Here is a 15,448-nt window from a genome sequence, read left to right on the forward strand (position 1 = left end):
AAAAAAAAAAAAAAATGTAACAATAGGGAAGCCGGTACTGTGACTTATGAGGTAGAGTGCTAGTATTGAGCACAGAGGCTCAGGGACAGCACTCAGACCCTGAGTTCAAGCCCCACAACTGGGGGGGAAAAAAAGAAAAGAAAAAAAAAAGTAATAATAGAGGCTGGGAATGTGGCTTAGTGGTATAATGATTGACTAGCATGCATGAAAGCCCTGGGTCGATTCCTCAATATCACATAAACAGAAAAAGCCAGAAGTGGCTCTGTGGCTTAAGTGGTAGAGTGCTAGCCTTGAGCAAAAGAAGCTCAAGGACAGTGTCCAGGCCCTGAGTTCAAGCCCCAGGACTAGGAAGAATAAGGAGGAAAAAGAGGAGGAGGAAGAAGAAAGAAGAAGTGTAACAACAACAAAACCAAGCAAAAGCCAAGAAGAAACAGCAAAGCACTGTTATTAATGAATGTAAAAATGTTTGCTCTATCCACAGTAATAAAAGTATACTTAAAACAGACACTGCAAAGCTTCTTTGCTCTTATCTACCTTCTCTATTTCTCCCTACTTTACTCTGATTTGCTAAAGAAATCCTTGCTAAACTTAAAAATACAGGGCTGGGAAGGTGGCTCAGTGGTAAAGAAAAAAGCTGGAAGTGGCACTGTGGCTCAAGTGGTAGAGCGCTAGCCTTGAGCTGAAAAGCTGAGGGACAGCACCCAGGCCCAGAGTTCAGGCCCCACGACTGGACCCAAAAAAACTAAAATACAAAAAACCCAAACAAATTTGAATCATTTCTACATCACCAGGTTGAGCCGAACAATGAAAATGTCCACGTGGGGAAAGAAGCGAAAGTGATCCAAGAACAGAAAGAAGCTGGGAGAAGCAGGCTAATAGAACAGAGTCAAAAGCCCAAATGGGTGATGCATACAGAGATGGCCTGATCGGTCAGAAAAGAATGCATACTGACTTGGGGAATTTATGGACCCACAAGAAGAAAGACAAACTACTGGAGGTAGATAAAACAATAAGAGTCTGGTTATAAAAGAGGGTAAACAGCATATTAATGATCGTAAGAATCAGGGTAGAGATGCTCTATTCCTACAACAGAATACTGACCAGTAATAAAAAGAACAAATAACTGATAGGCCTACCATCACTGATCAACTTAAAAAAACATGTTGAGTCAAAGATGACACACAAAAGAGCAACTGTGTTCTACATGATTCCACTCATGAAAATGTACAATATATAAAACTAATCAAAGTTAGCCTGGGCAGAAAAGTCCTAGAGAGTCCTAGAGATTCTGTCTTCAATTAGCCAGCAAAATGGTAAGACTGAAGGCCTGACTGAAGTAGTAGAACACCAGCTGTGAACACCAGTTGAGCAAGAGCTCCCCATGAATTCAAGTGGCATAATTTAACTGGTACACACACAAAAAAAAGCCAGAAATCGATGAATCATTCCTGCAATCCCAGCTGCTGAAGAGGCTGAGATCTAAAGATCTCAGTTTGAAAACAGGAAAGTCAAGAGACTCTTATCTCCAATAAACCACTAAAAATAGCTAAAAGTAGTAGTGTTAGCTGTGAAGCAGTTCAGGGACTGTGCCCTGGTTCAAGTACCAGGACCATCACAAGACACAAAAACAAAAAATAAACTAATCCATGGAGGAATAAAACCAAAATAGTGTGTTTCTTAAACATAGTGGCAAAGAATGACAGAAGGGACATTAGGGAAGCTTTTGGTTGATGGTAATCTTCATTTTGATAGTTTGGGTTACAAAACTGTATGCATTAATGTACTTAGAATTTGTATATTTTATTATATGAATAAATATGAGCTATGGCTAATGATAAACTTGCCAAAGTATTCAGGAAACTAAGTATACTGGATTGGGAAGCTGGATATACGGACAGAAACCATAAAATATTCACTGTAGAATTTATGTAGTGGGGAATTCATGTGCCCCGTACAACTTTTTCTGTACTCTTTTTATTTACTCTATGTGGAAACTTTCATAGTAAAACATTAGAGAAAAACATAGAGAGGATAAAATATCGAATGAACTGTGTTGGGTTTTATAAGAACTGGTAATATATGTGTACACACACACGCACGCAGGCACGCACGCACGCACGCACGCACGCAGATTTAAGGTGAGTGCCAATGGTTCATACCTAAAATTCTATCTACTTAGATTTGAGGATCGCAGTTAGAAGCCAGCCCAGGTAGGAAAATCCATGAGACTCTTGTCTCCAACTAAACAAAAAGCTGGAAGTGGAGCTAAGTCAAGTGGTAAAGTATTAGCTCAGAGATAGCCCCTAGGCCCTAAGTTCAAAGTCACAGAACCAGAAAACCAAACCAAACCACACACACACACAAAAAAAAAAAGGAACGGAATGTGTGAGTAAACATCCCTCTAAACAATGTAATTCCATTACTCTGTTCACTAAGATATAGGAACAGTAACACTCCAATAGCAACGATCATATTTAGTACTCAAATTTGACTTCTAAATTTATTTCTGTACTAAAACAGAACCAAAGCTCCTTCAAGAAATAGCTGACTCTAGGACTAGGTCAAGTAGAACCTGGGATATCTCACTGGACTAGAAAGTTATAAATTGCTTAAAAAATGTTGATGATAGGGACATGCTGAAAGGACTTAAAAGCCAAATCTAGGACAACAAAACCTCAAAACACAAGATAATTAGGGATTATAATCCATGAATAAACATGAAGCCATGAATTCATACAAGTATGGAGAAATGAACTAAAATGTGATAAGGGAAGAGTATAGTTTGAAAATACCTTCCCACAAAATACTTCACCACAAATAAGCAAAGTGGAGAAGCCTGGCAGACACCTAAACTTTTAATGATTAACCACCAATCTGACAAACTTCCGTGAGAATAATTGATTCAGAGAATCATTTCCCTGACATTACTGCCTCTAAAGACATGAGGGAACATTAGATAAACCCAAACAGAGAGGCGTTTAACAAAATGTGTCTACAATCCTAAAAATGTTCATATCATAAAAGCCAAGGAGAGAATAAGGAACTGTTCTAAAGAGGAAGACTTTTTGAAGAGGGGCTGAGAATGTAGCTCAATGGCAGAGTGCTTGCCTCGCATGCATGAGGCCTTGGGTTCAATTTCTCAGCACCACATAAACAGAAAAAGCTGTGACTCAAGTAGTAGAGTGCTAGCCTTGAGCACAGAGAGGGCTCAGGGACAGTGCCCAGGCCAAATTCAAGCCCCAGGTTTGGCAAAAAAAAAAAAAAAAGAGAGAGAGAGAGAGAGACTGAAGAAACACAAACACCAAAGACAACAGCTGGGTCTGAAATAGATTCTTTGCAATTTACAGCAAAATTATAGTACATAAAGTTTTTTTTTTTTTCCCGGTCATGGGGCTTGAACTTGGCCTGGGGTGTCCCTGAGCTCTTCAGCTAGTGAGCACTCTATATCACTTGAACCACTTCTGGTTTTCTGGTGGATAATTGGAGATAGGAGATAACTGGAGAAAGTCTCACAGACTTTCCTGCCAGAGCTGGCTTTGAACCTCCAATAAACTACACATAAAAAGCCAGAGGTGGGTGGCACTGAGGCTCAAGTGATACAGCGCTAGCTTTGGACACAAAGAGGCTCAGCACCCAGACACTGAATTCAAACCCCAGGATTGGCAAAAAAAAAGAAATAGGGAAACAAACAAAAAATGTGAATGAGGTTATTTTCTAATATGTCTAAGTAATGGGATTATAAATATCTTTCTACTTTCCTTTCCACTTGTTTTTTAATTAAAAAATATTTTTTGAGATGGTCTTGGGCTGGGAAGGTGGCTCAGTGGTAGAGTGCTTGCCTTGCATGCATGAGGCCCTGGGTTCAATTCCTCAGCACCACATAAGCAGAAAAAAAAGCTGAAAGTGGCGTTGTGGCTCATGGGGTAGAGCGCTAGCCTTGAGCTGAAGAGCTGAAGGACAGCGTCCAGGACCAGAGTTCAGGCTCCATGACTAACAAAATAAAAATAAAAATAGCCGGACAAGAGATGAAGTCTTGGTATGTTTCTCAGGGTGGCATTAAATTCTCAACCCTATTGCAGTCTCAAAACACTGGCATGTATGTCCAGTTACTTTCTCTTTTTTGCTTAACTATTCTACCACAAATATTGTATAACAACTTATTTTTCTCCCTCAATTGAGCCATTTTTCATGTAGTACTTTCTGAGAACACAAAATTCTGGAGCACAAAGAGGTCTCAGAAAAGCTCTATTCAAGGAACTAAACTACAAACAAGGAGTTGGTACTTGCTTACAACCATACTAGTCACTGCAGCAGCCACATCTGGTTTCCAACCCAAAGCTATTTTCTTATTCTTGACCATCTGCTTTGCAGGTCAGAAATCCCACCATCAGAAAGCTTTCCTCATCCATGTTGTCCATTTTGCTATCTTACCTCTTTAAACTTGGACAACAGCTTTCATAAAACCTGCAGTCAACTCTCTAGAATAGGAAGTTCTAGTAGGCATTTGAGACAATAATTACCAAGTAACCCCTATGATATCCTGAGCTGTGATGCTGACACTGTCTGCCTCTAGCCAATCCAAGTACTCTTCAGCTGTAGCTAGATTACTCAATCTGCAAATATTTACTGATCTGAATTATGTGTACCAAAAATGATGGGAGCCCCAAGAAAACCCTGATTATGCATCTGTCCTTGTTTGTCTACAAATAATACAAAACATGGGGTTAAACACTTACAAAATAGACGGTGTTTTGAGAATTCTTATTCCACCAGGTTGGTTGGGAAATACATCTTCCAAGAAAAAATATATGTGTCCAACTGCAATACCTAGAGTCAATCAGAAACAAAGGATGAGAGGACTAATGTTTTACTGCACGTGAACCGTCTAACATATAGCATTTTTTAGATGTTAGTGTAATCATTTAAAATGTTTCATCTCATATTCATAGGTATACTCATATAAAAAATTGTAATATTTTAATTAAACATTAAGATACTTATATTAAAGTAAAATTATAGTCCTTGATACACAAATGTCAAATAATCTTACATTACACATAAAGGCCAGACAGAATTAATATAAAAAAAGATGAAGTACATTTACAGATGAATTAGTAACCAAAGTAGTGATAGACTCTTACCCAAGAGGTCCACAATGATTGAGTTCCCCAATAACAAGGAGAACCCCATGAGCACCCAGGGCAGAAATGGGGCCTGGAAGTTGAGAAGGCCAAAAAAGTTCATACGGACATACGGGTTCCTTCTGCTCCACACATAAACCAGCATTATTGTAAAGGCCTGACCTAAAAAAACTAAGCTCACAAATAAACCAAAAAGCTAGCACACAGCATTAAGGAAAATATCAACATAAACATGTATAAGGAAGGCTGAACAAGGCAACTAAATATTGTATTGCAACTAAAATTTGAATTGGAAAAATCAAGTAGCTACATTTTGGGAATAGGAGAAAGACAGAATTAGGCAAGTAGGCAAAATTGGGCTTGGGATTAATCTTCTGGACTATAGCTACTTTAACCTATGAATGGCAATCCTCACATCTCAGGTCTGAGTATCTAGGATTAGAGGCGTGAGCCACCAGCACTTGACCAAAATTCATTTCTTTTAATAAATAATACTATTAGTTTTTGGAGTTTTTTGTGTGTGTGTGTGTTGTGTGTGCCAGTATTGGGGCTTGAACTCAAGAGCTGGCACTCTCATCCACTTTCTCACTCAAGACTGACACTCTACTACTTGAGCCTCACCTTCACTTTTAGCTTTTTATTTATTTATTTTGCTAGTTAATTGGAGATAACAGTATCACAGACTTTTTTTTGCTCAGGATTGGATTTGAACTTTGAACTTCACACTACAATCCTCAAATCTCAGCCTCCACAGTAGCTAAAATTAAAGGCACGGTGCCACAGGGCCCAGTTGTTTTTTTTTTTAAACAGATTTGATAATGACTAAATAGAAGTTTGGCAACTTACTTTAAAAGTGAAAAGGCTGGAGATGTAGCTCGGTGGTAGATCACTTATCTAGCATATACCAGGTCCAGGGTTGTAACCCCAACATAGCCAAAAAAAAAAAAAAAAAGAAAAGGGGGCTGTGAAGGTGGCTCAGTGGTAGAGCACTTGCCTTGCATGCCTGAGACCCTGGGTTCGATTCCTCAGCACCACATAAGCAAAAAGGAAAAAGCCGCAAGTGGCACTGTGGCTCAAGTGGTAGAGCGCTAGCCTTGAGCTGAAGAGCTGAGGGACAGCGCCCAGGCCCAGAGTACAGGCCCCACGACCAGACCAAAAAAAAAAGGTGAAGTATACCCTTCAGCAATGATATAACCAGGATACTTCACAGTAGCCCACCTGGGTTAAATGTTCCTCTGCTTTGCTCACAGTAGTAAAGCATCCTCTACAAAATGTAAGCTTGGTAAGCTATTGCAGAAATTGTGCTGTAAAATAAATGCTAGTGCCCTGAAGCTGAAAATCTAGATTTGACCCGTTCAGAATTCAGTGAAACATGGGAGATAAATATATAGCTTTCAGAAGAGACAGGCTGTTCACTAACATTTTCCTATGTTCTACTTGTTGAAGGATACGGTCATTAAGAATCCACCAAAAAGGAACATAAATACAAAGTCTGCAGTCCGACCTCGGAAAGAACCTTCTTCTAGCATACGACAGTAACGATATCTTAAGTTCCAAGTTAAGAAAATGTCACACACACAAACAGGAAGTAAAATTTTAAATTCAGCACTTAATTATATTTGGATCCATTATCTGTAAAACAGTCAAAAATCTTCACTTCTGTAAGAATGTTTAAATGGAAATATTCCTTTTTTTGGTGTCAGTAGTCCTGGGGCTTGAACTCAGGGCTAAGGCACTATCCCTCAGCTCTCTTTCTGTTCAAGGCTGAACACTCGGCCACTTGAGCCACTCCTCAACTTCTGGCTTTTTGGTAGTTAAGTGGAGGTAAGAGTCTGATTTCCCAGCCCAGGCTGGCTGGCTTCAAACAGTGATTCTCACGTCTCAACCTCTAGAGTAGCTAGGATTACAGGCACTGGTCCCCAGCTACCTTTAAAAAAAAAAAAAGGCAAACCAAGAGTACCACCAGGTTTTACAGACTTAGCTGGGGAACTAATTCAGATGCCATATAAACATGTCTCCAATAAAACCTTTTCTCAAATTTGTAGAACTGTCTTCTCTAAACTCAACCACACCTTAATCTGCCCCACCTTTACTACTCTGTCCCATCTTGGTGTGATCAGCTATCTTGTCAAACTTCGATGAGTACCCTTATCTATACTTGTCAATAAGGTTGTGTTGTAATGAAAAAAACTAAGAAACTTACCAAAATGAAGTTTAGTAGCAGACAAGGGCGTTCAAGCTGGAGCAGGAATCCCAGTACCCAATGGTCCTCTGCCCACTGCAGATGAGCAGAACTGCAACTCCCCTCTTTTCCAGAAGGTGGGAACAAATGCCCAGCTCAGGGGTCCTAATTACCACCTTTCCAGAGCACAGCTCTTCCCATCTTTCAAAAACTGAAAACAGGGGCTGGGAAGATGGCTTAGGGTAGAGCGCTTGCCTTGCATGCCTGAGGCCCTGGGTTCGATTCCTCAGCACCACATAAGAAAAAAGCCGGAGTGGCGCTGTGGCTCAAGTGGTAGAGCGCTAGCCTTGAGCTGAAGAGCTGAGGGACAGCGCCCAGGCCCACAGTTCAGGCCCCATGTCCGGACCCAAAAAAAAAAAATATAAAAAACAAACAAACAAAAAACTGAAAACAGGGCAAGCCTGGCAGGCAGTATGGTACTTCTTTTCAGCCAACAGAACCAGTATGAGAGATCTCAAGTTTCTTAAGAACCATTCCCTTCCCTAAAAAAAAAAAAAAAAAGAACCATTCCCAAACCCTCAGCAACATTTTGGTCATTAAATCACATCTTTCCTCTTGATTAGATCTGTAAGCAACTTAAGAACAGTAATAAAGCCAGGCACAGGTGGCTCATACCTGTAATCCTAGCTACTCAGGAGGCTGAGATCTGAGGATTGCTGTTCAAAGCCAGCCCAGGCAGGAAAGTCCTGAGACTCTTATCTCCAATTAACCACCAGAATACTGGAAGTGGCACTGTGGCTCAAGTGATAGGGTGCTTGCTTTGAGCTGAAGAGCTCAGGCCCAGCATCCAAGCCCAGAGTTCAAACCCACTACCGACAAACAACAAAAAAAAAACCCAGTAATGACATCTTGTCACAAATTAGACCCTAGCAATATAGTTGGTAACAATTCAAAACATTACTAGGCTAATCCATTTTTCTATGTACCAAGTTATAGTTACAATGGTATAAAAAAGTAAACAAGATCAGTAGTTTCACTTACTGTGTTTCTTAAGTGAACCTAAGGTTTTGATGTTGAAACCCACTTAATAAAGGATACAGAAAAATCATGTTAAATAAAAAATTGAATCCAACTGGCCCAAAAAATAAGAAATTGGTGATTAACCTCCATATCTATAGAGAGAAGAAATTAAGAGAAAATGGATTAAGTAAAATATGTTACTAGAAAATACTTTCACATTAAGACAAAAGACATACCATGACAATAATGGTTCAAAGGCAATAGACAGGGTGATGAATGTTCTGTTGGAACCTAAAACACACAATCTGATAATTGGAACTCTGTCTGGGCTGCTTCTAGTTGAAAGACTGAAAGACTAAAATGTGAAGTTTCTAGAAAATTTGCAATTGTGACTATCCTTAAAACACACACACACACACACGCGCGCGCGCGCGCACGCGTGGGGGTTAGGAATGTGACTCAGTGGTAAGAGTGCATGCATGAGGCCCTAGGTTCCATTCCTCAGCACCACATAAGCTGAAAAAGCCGGAAGTGGTATTGTGGCTTAAGTGGTAGAGCGCTTGCCTTGAGCTGAAGAGCTGAGGGACAGCGCCCAGGCCCAGAGTTCAGGCCCCACAACCGGCAAAGATAGATAGATAAATAAATAAATAAAATAAAATAATTCATCCCATATATTTGAGCAAATTATGGGAAAAGTTTAAAGGAAAAATCAGGTTAATTTGCAGAACAGAGAGTGCTTTCCTCTGGGGACTATCATAAGCTAACAAAGAGCTCATATAATTCCAGGGACCTCATATGTGTAATTGCCAAGAGATTTTTCTACATTACACAGAAATATTCAGAAGGATAAAAAATTAAGTTGTAGTCAGAACACACAATCAATTCCCTACAAGAACTAACACTCTAAGTCAAATTAGGAGACATAAGGACATTTAGTTTCATACTGGAAATCCTGACACACACTTTTTTTTTGTTGGTCATGGGGCTTGAACTTTGGGTTTGGGCACTATCCCTCAGCTCTTCAGCTCAAGGCTAGTGCTCTACCACTTTAGCCACAGTGCCACTTCCGGCTTTTTTCTTTTTGCTTATGTGGTGCCGAGGAATCGAACCCAGGGCCTCATGCATGCAAGTGCTCTACCACTGAGCCACCTTCCCAGCCCCTGACATATTCTTATACCTACTCAACCCATTCATGCTCAGCATAATCATCCTTCCCAAAAGGCAGAGCCTTTAACATTTTCAAGTGCTTAGTTTGCCTACTCTTTCATCTGACCTTGTCTAGTGTTTTTGAGACGTAGCACAAACTGGCCTCAAACTTGTCAACTACTGCCTTAGCAACTGAGTGCTGGGATCACAGGACCTTAATAAAGTCAGGAGGCAAGCCAGTTCACAGATAAGGAAAATAGAAGCGTTAGGTAACTTTAAAATAGATTGCTGGAGGAGACATGCAGCTAGTGGGTGGACACAGAGGTAAATCTAGATGCTAAATCCAAATTCAGATGCATTTAACCTCAGGCAAAGTCAATCCAAGCAAGTCCTCTGGAAGCACAGCAAGCATGCTAAAGGGAGGAGGCTTTGACCAGAGAGAGACCAGAGAAGTTCTTCGTGGGACATTAATTTCCACAGAACTGGTAACTATTAAAATAGGAACAGCTACATATTAACTGCATCCAAGAGTAATCCTCACTCTAGTAAGGAGAGAACATATGAAAAACTACAATAAGGATAAGAGATGCTCTTAAACAATAGACTATGAATCCAAGGCCACATAAAACTACATCTTGAAAGGCAAGCTAGAATTCAGAGGGCATAAAGTGAATATAATACATTTGAGACAGAGAAAACAGCATGTGTAGGGAAAGAATTATTGGCTTTCCCAGTCTCTCCTTCACTTGGTGTAACTATGCCTTCTTAGAATTTTCATCACTGAAAAAGTATCTCATGGTATATAATCGAATAACCAGCATTTTGTTTCAGTTATTGATCATTCAGACTTGTGCAAGTATAATCTGCTCTCCAAGAAAGAAAGATGATGGATCAATTTAAAAGTATTGTCTCAATTGAGTTTATTAAACTCAGCCATGATGATTAGTCACAAATAAGGTCTAACTGTGAGCCCTTCCCTAGGGAAGCTAGCTGGTCAGTCTTCTCACCAGCCACAACAACTATTTTTTATTGTTTATTGTTTATTTTTCATATTTGTCATACTAAGTAGGCAAGGCTAATCTCAAACTTTTGAATCTTCTGCATGTGCTGGGATTAAAGCCACATGGAGCTAGTGATACTCAAATATAGGAACTAAACATTTTTTTTTTTTGTCCAGAGAACTTTATGAGTTTTAAATTCCTACCCTTAGCAATTCTGATTTGATACATGATAGCGAGCTTAAGAAACTCTTACAAGTTCTGGAAATGATTCTGAAGCTAAGCAAACTTCAGACTCACCACTCTGCAGCTCAATATAATTGAAGGTCCCCACTGGGTTTTTTAGGAGTTAGAATATTGGAGAATTTGGTACCAAGCAGTAAGAAAAAGAAATGGTGGGGGGGGGGGGAAACCATAATTGCCACTGACTACTTACTTGAAAGTGTTTAAAAATTAATTCAGGATTGAAGTACAACTGAAAAGGTGTGATCAATTCCAACTGCTGAAATAGAAAAACACCTTCTTTAAGCGGATCAATTAAAAGACAAAATTTCAGCATTACAGTACAGGATTAGTAGGTCGAGTAATTCCCAACTCTGTCACTTAGAACTAATTTCCTTGAGGGCTGGGAAGTTGGCTCAGTGGTAGAGCGCTTGCCTTGCATGCCTGAGGCCCTGGCTTCCATTCCTCAGCACCACATAAGCAAAAAGAAAAAAAAGCCGGAAGTGGCGCTGTGGCTCAAATGGTAGAGCGCTAGCCTTGAGCTGAAGAAGTAAGGGACAGCACCCAGGCCCAGAGTTCAGGCCTCACAACTGGACCCAAAAAAAAAAAAAAAAAAAAGAACTAATTTCCTTGAAACTTTTCTTCTTAGGCCATAGAAAGAGGTTGGTAAACAATTCTCTAGGGAACTAGGAATGTGGCTTTGTATAGTGTGCTTGCCTAGCATGCATGAAGACCAGGGTTCAATTCCTTAGTACCACATAAACAGAAAAAGCTCAAAGGGGATGTGGCTTAAGTGGTAAAGTACCGAATGAGTGCAGAGAGGGCTCAGGGACAGAGCCCAGGCCCTGAGTTCAAGCCCCAGGATCGGCAAAAAACAAACAACAAAACAGTAACAACAACAACAAAAATTCTTTAGGGGCTGGGAATGTGGCTTAGTGATATAGAGTGCTTGCCTAGCATTCATGAAGCCCTGGGTTCGATTCCTCAATACCATATAAACAGGAAAAGCCAGAAGTGGCCCAAGTGGTAGAGTGCTAGCTTTGAGCAAAAAAAAAAAAAAAGCTCAGGGGCAGTGCCCAGGCCCTGAGTTCAAGCCCCAGGACTGCCAAAAAAAGAATTCTTTAGAATTGGTACCATCCTTTGTATCTTCAATATCTTAACACAGCAATGTAAAAGTTCTTATGCTGCAATACTTAAAAATATCAAGGCAGATAGGTGGTGACAGTTTAGATACAAGATGAGAAGCAGCAGCTGCTACGAATCTGCCCATCACGAGGGTACCAACTTTAGGCCCGTGAAATAACACAAGTCACTTGAAGTAACAAAGATGGGAGACCTTGCCACCACTAGGGATAAGTGAGGCCCGAGTTTCTTTACTCACAGATCGTGTTATTTTAAAGTGTTTCCCTCTAGCCAATTTCCAGATTTTGCTCCCAACACCTGTTTCTTCACTTAGCCCGTCTTGCTCTCACACTCACCACCGGACCACCTGGGTGCAGCAAGAGTTCTCGAACACGTTTCTTGGGTGGGCGGCTCCCGCAGCCCTGGCCCGTTATCTGTCCGGATTTCATTCCAGAAATTGATCTTCCCTTCCCCCTACAGAGCCGCACTCACAACTAAGGTCATCCGATTGGCACTCCTGGAGCTATCCCGAACCCCAGGGGTAGTCCAGGCAGTCTCCACCCACCCCTGGGACTGGACCCTCTGGGCGTCTCCGAGGCCCAACCCCTAGTTTCCTGAAGACCCAGTCACTTCCACCCCGGAAAATAAGAACGGGGTACTGTAACTGCTCACCACAGCGGCGGTAGTGAGAACGCAAGCGGTGGTGTACGCTCGGCTGACCGGTGGGATCTGCAGGTACTCCAGGCGGAGGCTCTGGTACGCCATCTTCCCACCGCCGGCTGCCTCCTCCCACCCCCCCACTTCCTCTTCCGCCAGTATACCTGGGCCAGGGGGCGGCCCGCTGCCTGCTGCCGTCCAATCAGCGCCGCGAAGTCGGACAGCCACCAATCGCGAGAGCCCGAGCGCCGCGCGCTCACCAATCACGAGTTGCAACTTCGGGGCAGCCCAGTTTTTCTTCCCCGCCCAACAACGTCAGGGAGAAGGGATAAAGTACGGGCTCCTTCCGCCAATCCCTGCCGGCCACAGTGAGCTTTCCCCCGGGCCCTCTGCGTCACCGATAGAGGTGGGCCCACCCCCGCGGCTAGCCAATCAGAGGCGCGGCATCAGCCCGCCTTTGCGTTTGTTCGCGGAGGCGCGCAATCCGCGGGGTTTGGACGGGGTTCGTGCCGCCGCCGCCCACCTTTCGCAGTGCGCCGTAGTTGAAAGGAGGCGGCGGGAGTCCGATGTGATGCGGTGTGGGCGGTTTCATCACCACCGGAGCCGGTAAGTGCAGCAGGGACTGTGTTTTCTCTGTGGAATGGCAGGACCTGATCAGGTCTCACAGCAGGCTGCAGCGGCCTCGTAGGGGCAGCTGGCCGCCGTCACACACTGGGGGATCCCAGCATGCCGTGGGGCCGCAGGGGTGGATGGGAGCCGGACGCGACTGGAAGCAGCTCCTGCCCTGCGCAGTTGGGGCCCGGCCCTGTGGGATCGGAAGCTCCTGAGGCAACTACGATCGGCCTAGGCTTCCTAGGCCCTTCTGCTACTGTCTCGTCCTTCTCGCGGTAGTTCGTCAATCAGAACGGGATCTGCCACGCAAGGAGAGGCTCATCAGATTCAGAGGCGGGAGTGGGAGGGGCCGGCCCGTCAGGTGCATCTGAGCTGACCCTTGAAGTCTGTTTGCTGGAGGATCGCCTACCTGAGGTAAGAAAACATACCTCAGACCGGCGCCGGTGGCTCACGCCTTGCAATCCTAACTACTCAGGAGGCTGAGAATTGAGGATTACGGTTCACGGTTCCAAATCAGCCCAGGCAGGAAAGTCTGTGAAACTCTTCAATTAACCACCCAAAAGCTGGAACCAGAATTGTGGCTCAAGTGGTTGAGCACAAAAAGCGAAGGGATAGCACCTAGGCCCTGAGTTCAAGCCCCAGGAACACCCCCTTCCCCTAACCACCCCCCTCCCCACATGAAAGAAAATACAGTTCTGTTTGGTTGGAGTATACTAGGCTGATCTTGGCAAGAGAGCGTAAAAACATAAGGCGATATTCTGTAGGTTATAAAGAACCACTGTAGAGTTATGGAACAGTGCCAGAAGCCAGTGACGCATATAATCCCAGCTACTCACGATGCTGAGGTCTGAACATGACGGTTTGAAGCCAGCCCAGGCAGGAAAATCCTGAGATTTATCTCTAATTAACCACCAGAAAGCCATGAGTAGGACAGTGGCTCAAGTGGTAGGATACCAGCTTTGAGCCAAAAAGCTCAGAGATAGTGCCTAGTCCCTGATCTCAAAGCTCCAAAAGCATCACCAACAAAAAGAAAGAATGAATTATGGAGCAAGGGAATGACTATCAGGTAAAGAAGAAACCAGTAGACAGTTGGAAAATGGTTTTTAAAATAAAGGATAATACTGTGAATTTCCAGAAATTATGTAACAATGGAGGGGGTAACAATGTTCAAGAGGAAGTGTACTCATTACCTCACTCATGTAACTGTAACCCTCTGTATAGTATCTTTACAATAAAAAATTTTAAAAAAAAAGAAAAAAGCCAGGAGTGGCGCTGTGGCTCAAGTGGTAGAGCGCTAAAAAATTAAAAAAAAAATAAAATAAAGGATAACCCAGGCCCAGAGTTCAAGCCCCACAACCGACAAAAAAAAATAAAGGCTAAAACTGGGAATGGTGGCATGTGCCTTGGCCCCAACTACTCTGGGAAGTTGTGGTAGAGACTGAATCTAAGGTTCTAGGTCAGCCTGGGCAAATTAGAGGTCACCCTGTCTGACTTAAAAGGAAGAGAAAAATAGAAGGGGGGGGGATGAGTAACATACAACAAAACATTGACACTGTCTCATCAGGAAGAAAGGCAAATGTCACTAACCATGACCAGGGATAGCAGGAAGATGGGATACAGGGCGGGAGAACTGAGGAAGGAGAGAGAGGATAGGAAAGGGGGCACCATGGGATCTAGAGCTTACCTCATCTTCTGAATCCCGAGATCCGGATAAGCCATTTTATGTAGTTCAGTACAAGGGAGGTGACTACAGGTACATGCAGAGAGTAAGGTACCAATCTGTTTATGAAGTTATAATAAGTAACTGGAGACAGTATACAGTGTTGGCTTCCTTAGGAAGTGGAAGAAAGCAATAAACACTCCAACACTAATGTGGACTTTCATCTTTTCCCTAGGGTTTCAGATGTTTGGTGCCCAGGCAGCTCACACTTAATGTAGAAGCTTGAGCCTCTGTTTTTTCTAAACTGTTTGATCTTTCGAGGTCCCAGCTCTCTGCCATCTGAGTGTTGTTGAAATGGCCTTCCAATCTCCTACCCCTTTCTAGGTCTCACAGCTCTACTCCAGGGAGGGAGGGAATTTGAAGGTTGGCTTAAGATGAACTTTTCAATTTGAATGCTAGACTATCATCACAATGCAGGATTAGTGGAAATTTTGAAGCAAAAGGTTAGAGAAATATAGGGGACATTAAAGTTAATTTGTCTTTTGGGCAGTTTGTAATGAACCACTAACCTATTTGAATAATAGAAATATTCTAGCATAGTAAAGTCATTCATTTTAAACATTAGTCAGGGAGAGGTATAGGTGGTCTAGCCAGTGTGCGAGGCTGGATACATTTTTTTCTTTTTTTT

The 15,448-nt window shown here is 42.5% G+C and overlaps 1 protein-coding gene across 2 annotated transcripts in view; it reads right to left on the reverse strand.

Moving 5' to 3' along the window:
• The window catches only part of Derl2 (derlin 2), an 18,595-nt gene extending 5,979 nt beyond the window's left edge, over positions 1-12,616 (reverse strand). Inside the window, exons 1-6 of one of the 2 annotated variants that reach the window (XM_013013416.1) lie at positions 12,504-12,616; positions 10,924-10,989; positions 8,422-8,495; positions 6,593-6,686; positions 5,142-5,337; positions 4,737-4,827 (exon numbers count right to left, since the gene is read on the reverse strand). In XM_013013416.1, coding sequence (XP_012868870.1) covers positions 4,737-4,827; positions 5,142-5,337; positions 6,593-6,686; positions 8,422-8,495; positions 10,924-10,989; positions 12,504-12,596 — 614 coding nt within the window. In that variant the 5' untranslated portion in view covers positions 12,597-12,616. Of the gene's footprint in view, positions 1-4,736; positions 4,828-5,141; positions 5,338-6,592; positions 6,687-8,421; positions 8,496-10,923; positions 10,990-12,503 lie in introns of those variants that run through there. The other variant, XM_013013417.1, reaches the window with a different exon arrangement.
• Positions 12,617-15,448: the final 2,832 nt, after the last annotated feature.

This window comes from Dipodomys ordii, unplaced genomic scaffold (genome assembly GCF_000151885.1).
Source record: "Dipodomys ordii isolate 6190 unplaced genomic scaffold, Dord_2.0 Scaffold19, whole genome shotgun sequence".
NCBI classification, from domain to species: Eukaryota; Metazoa; Chordata; class Mammalia; order Rodentia; family Heteromyidae; genus Dipodomys; species Dipodomys ordii.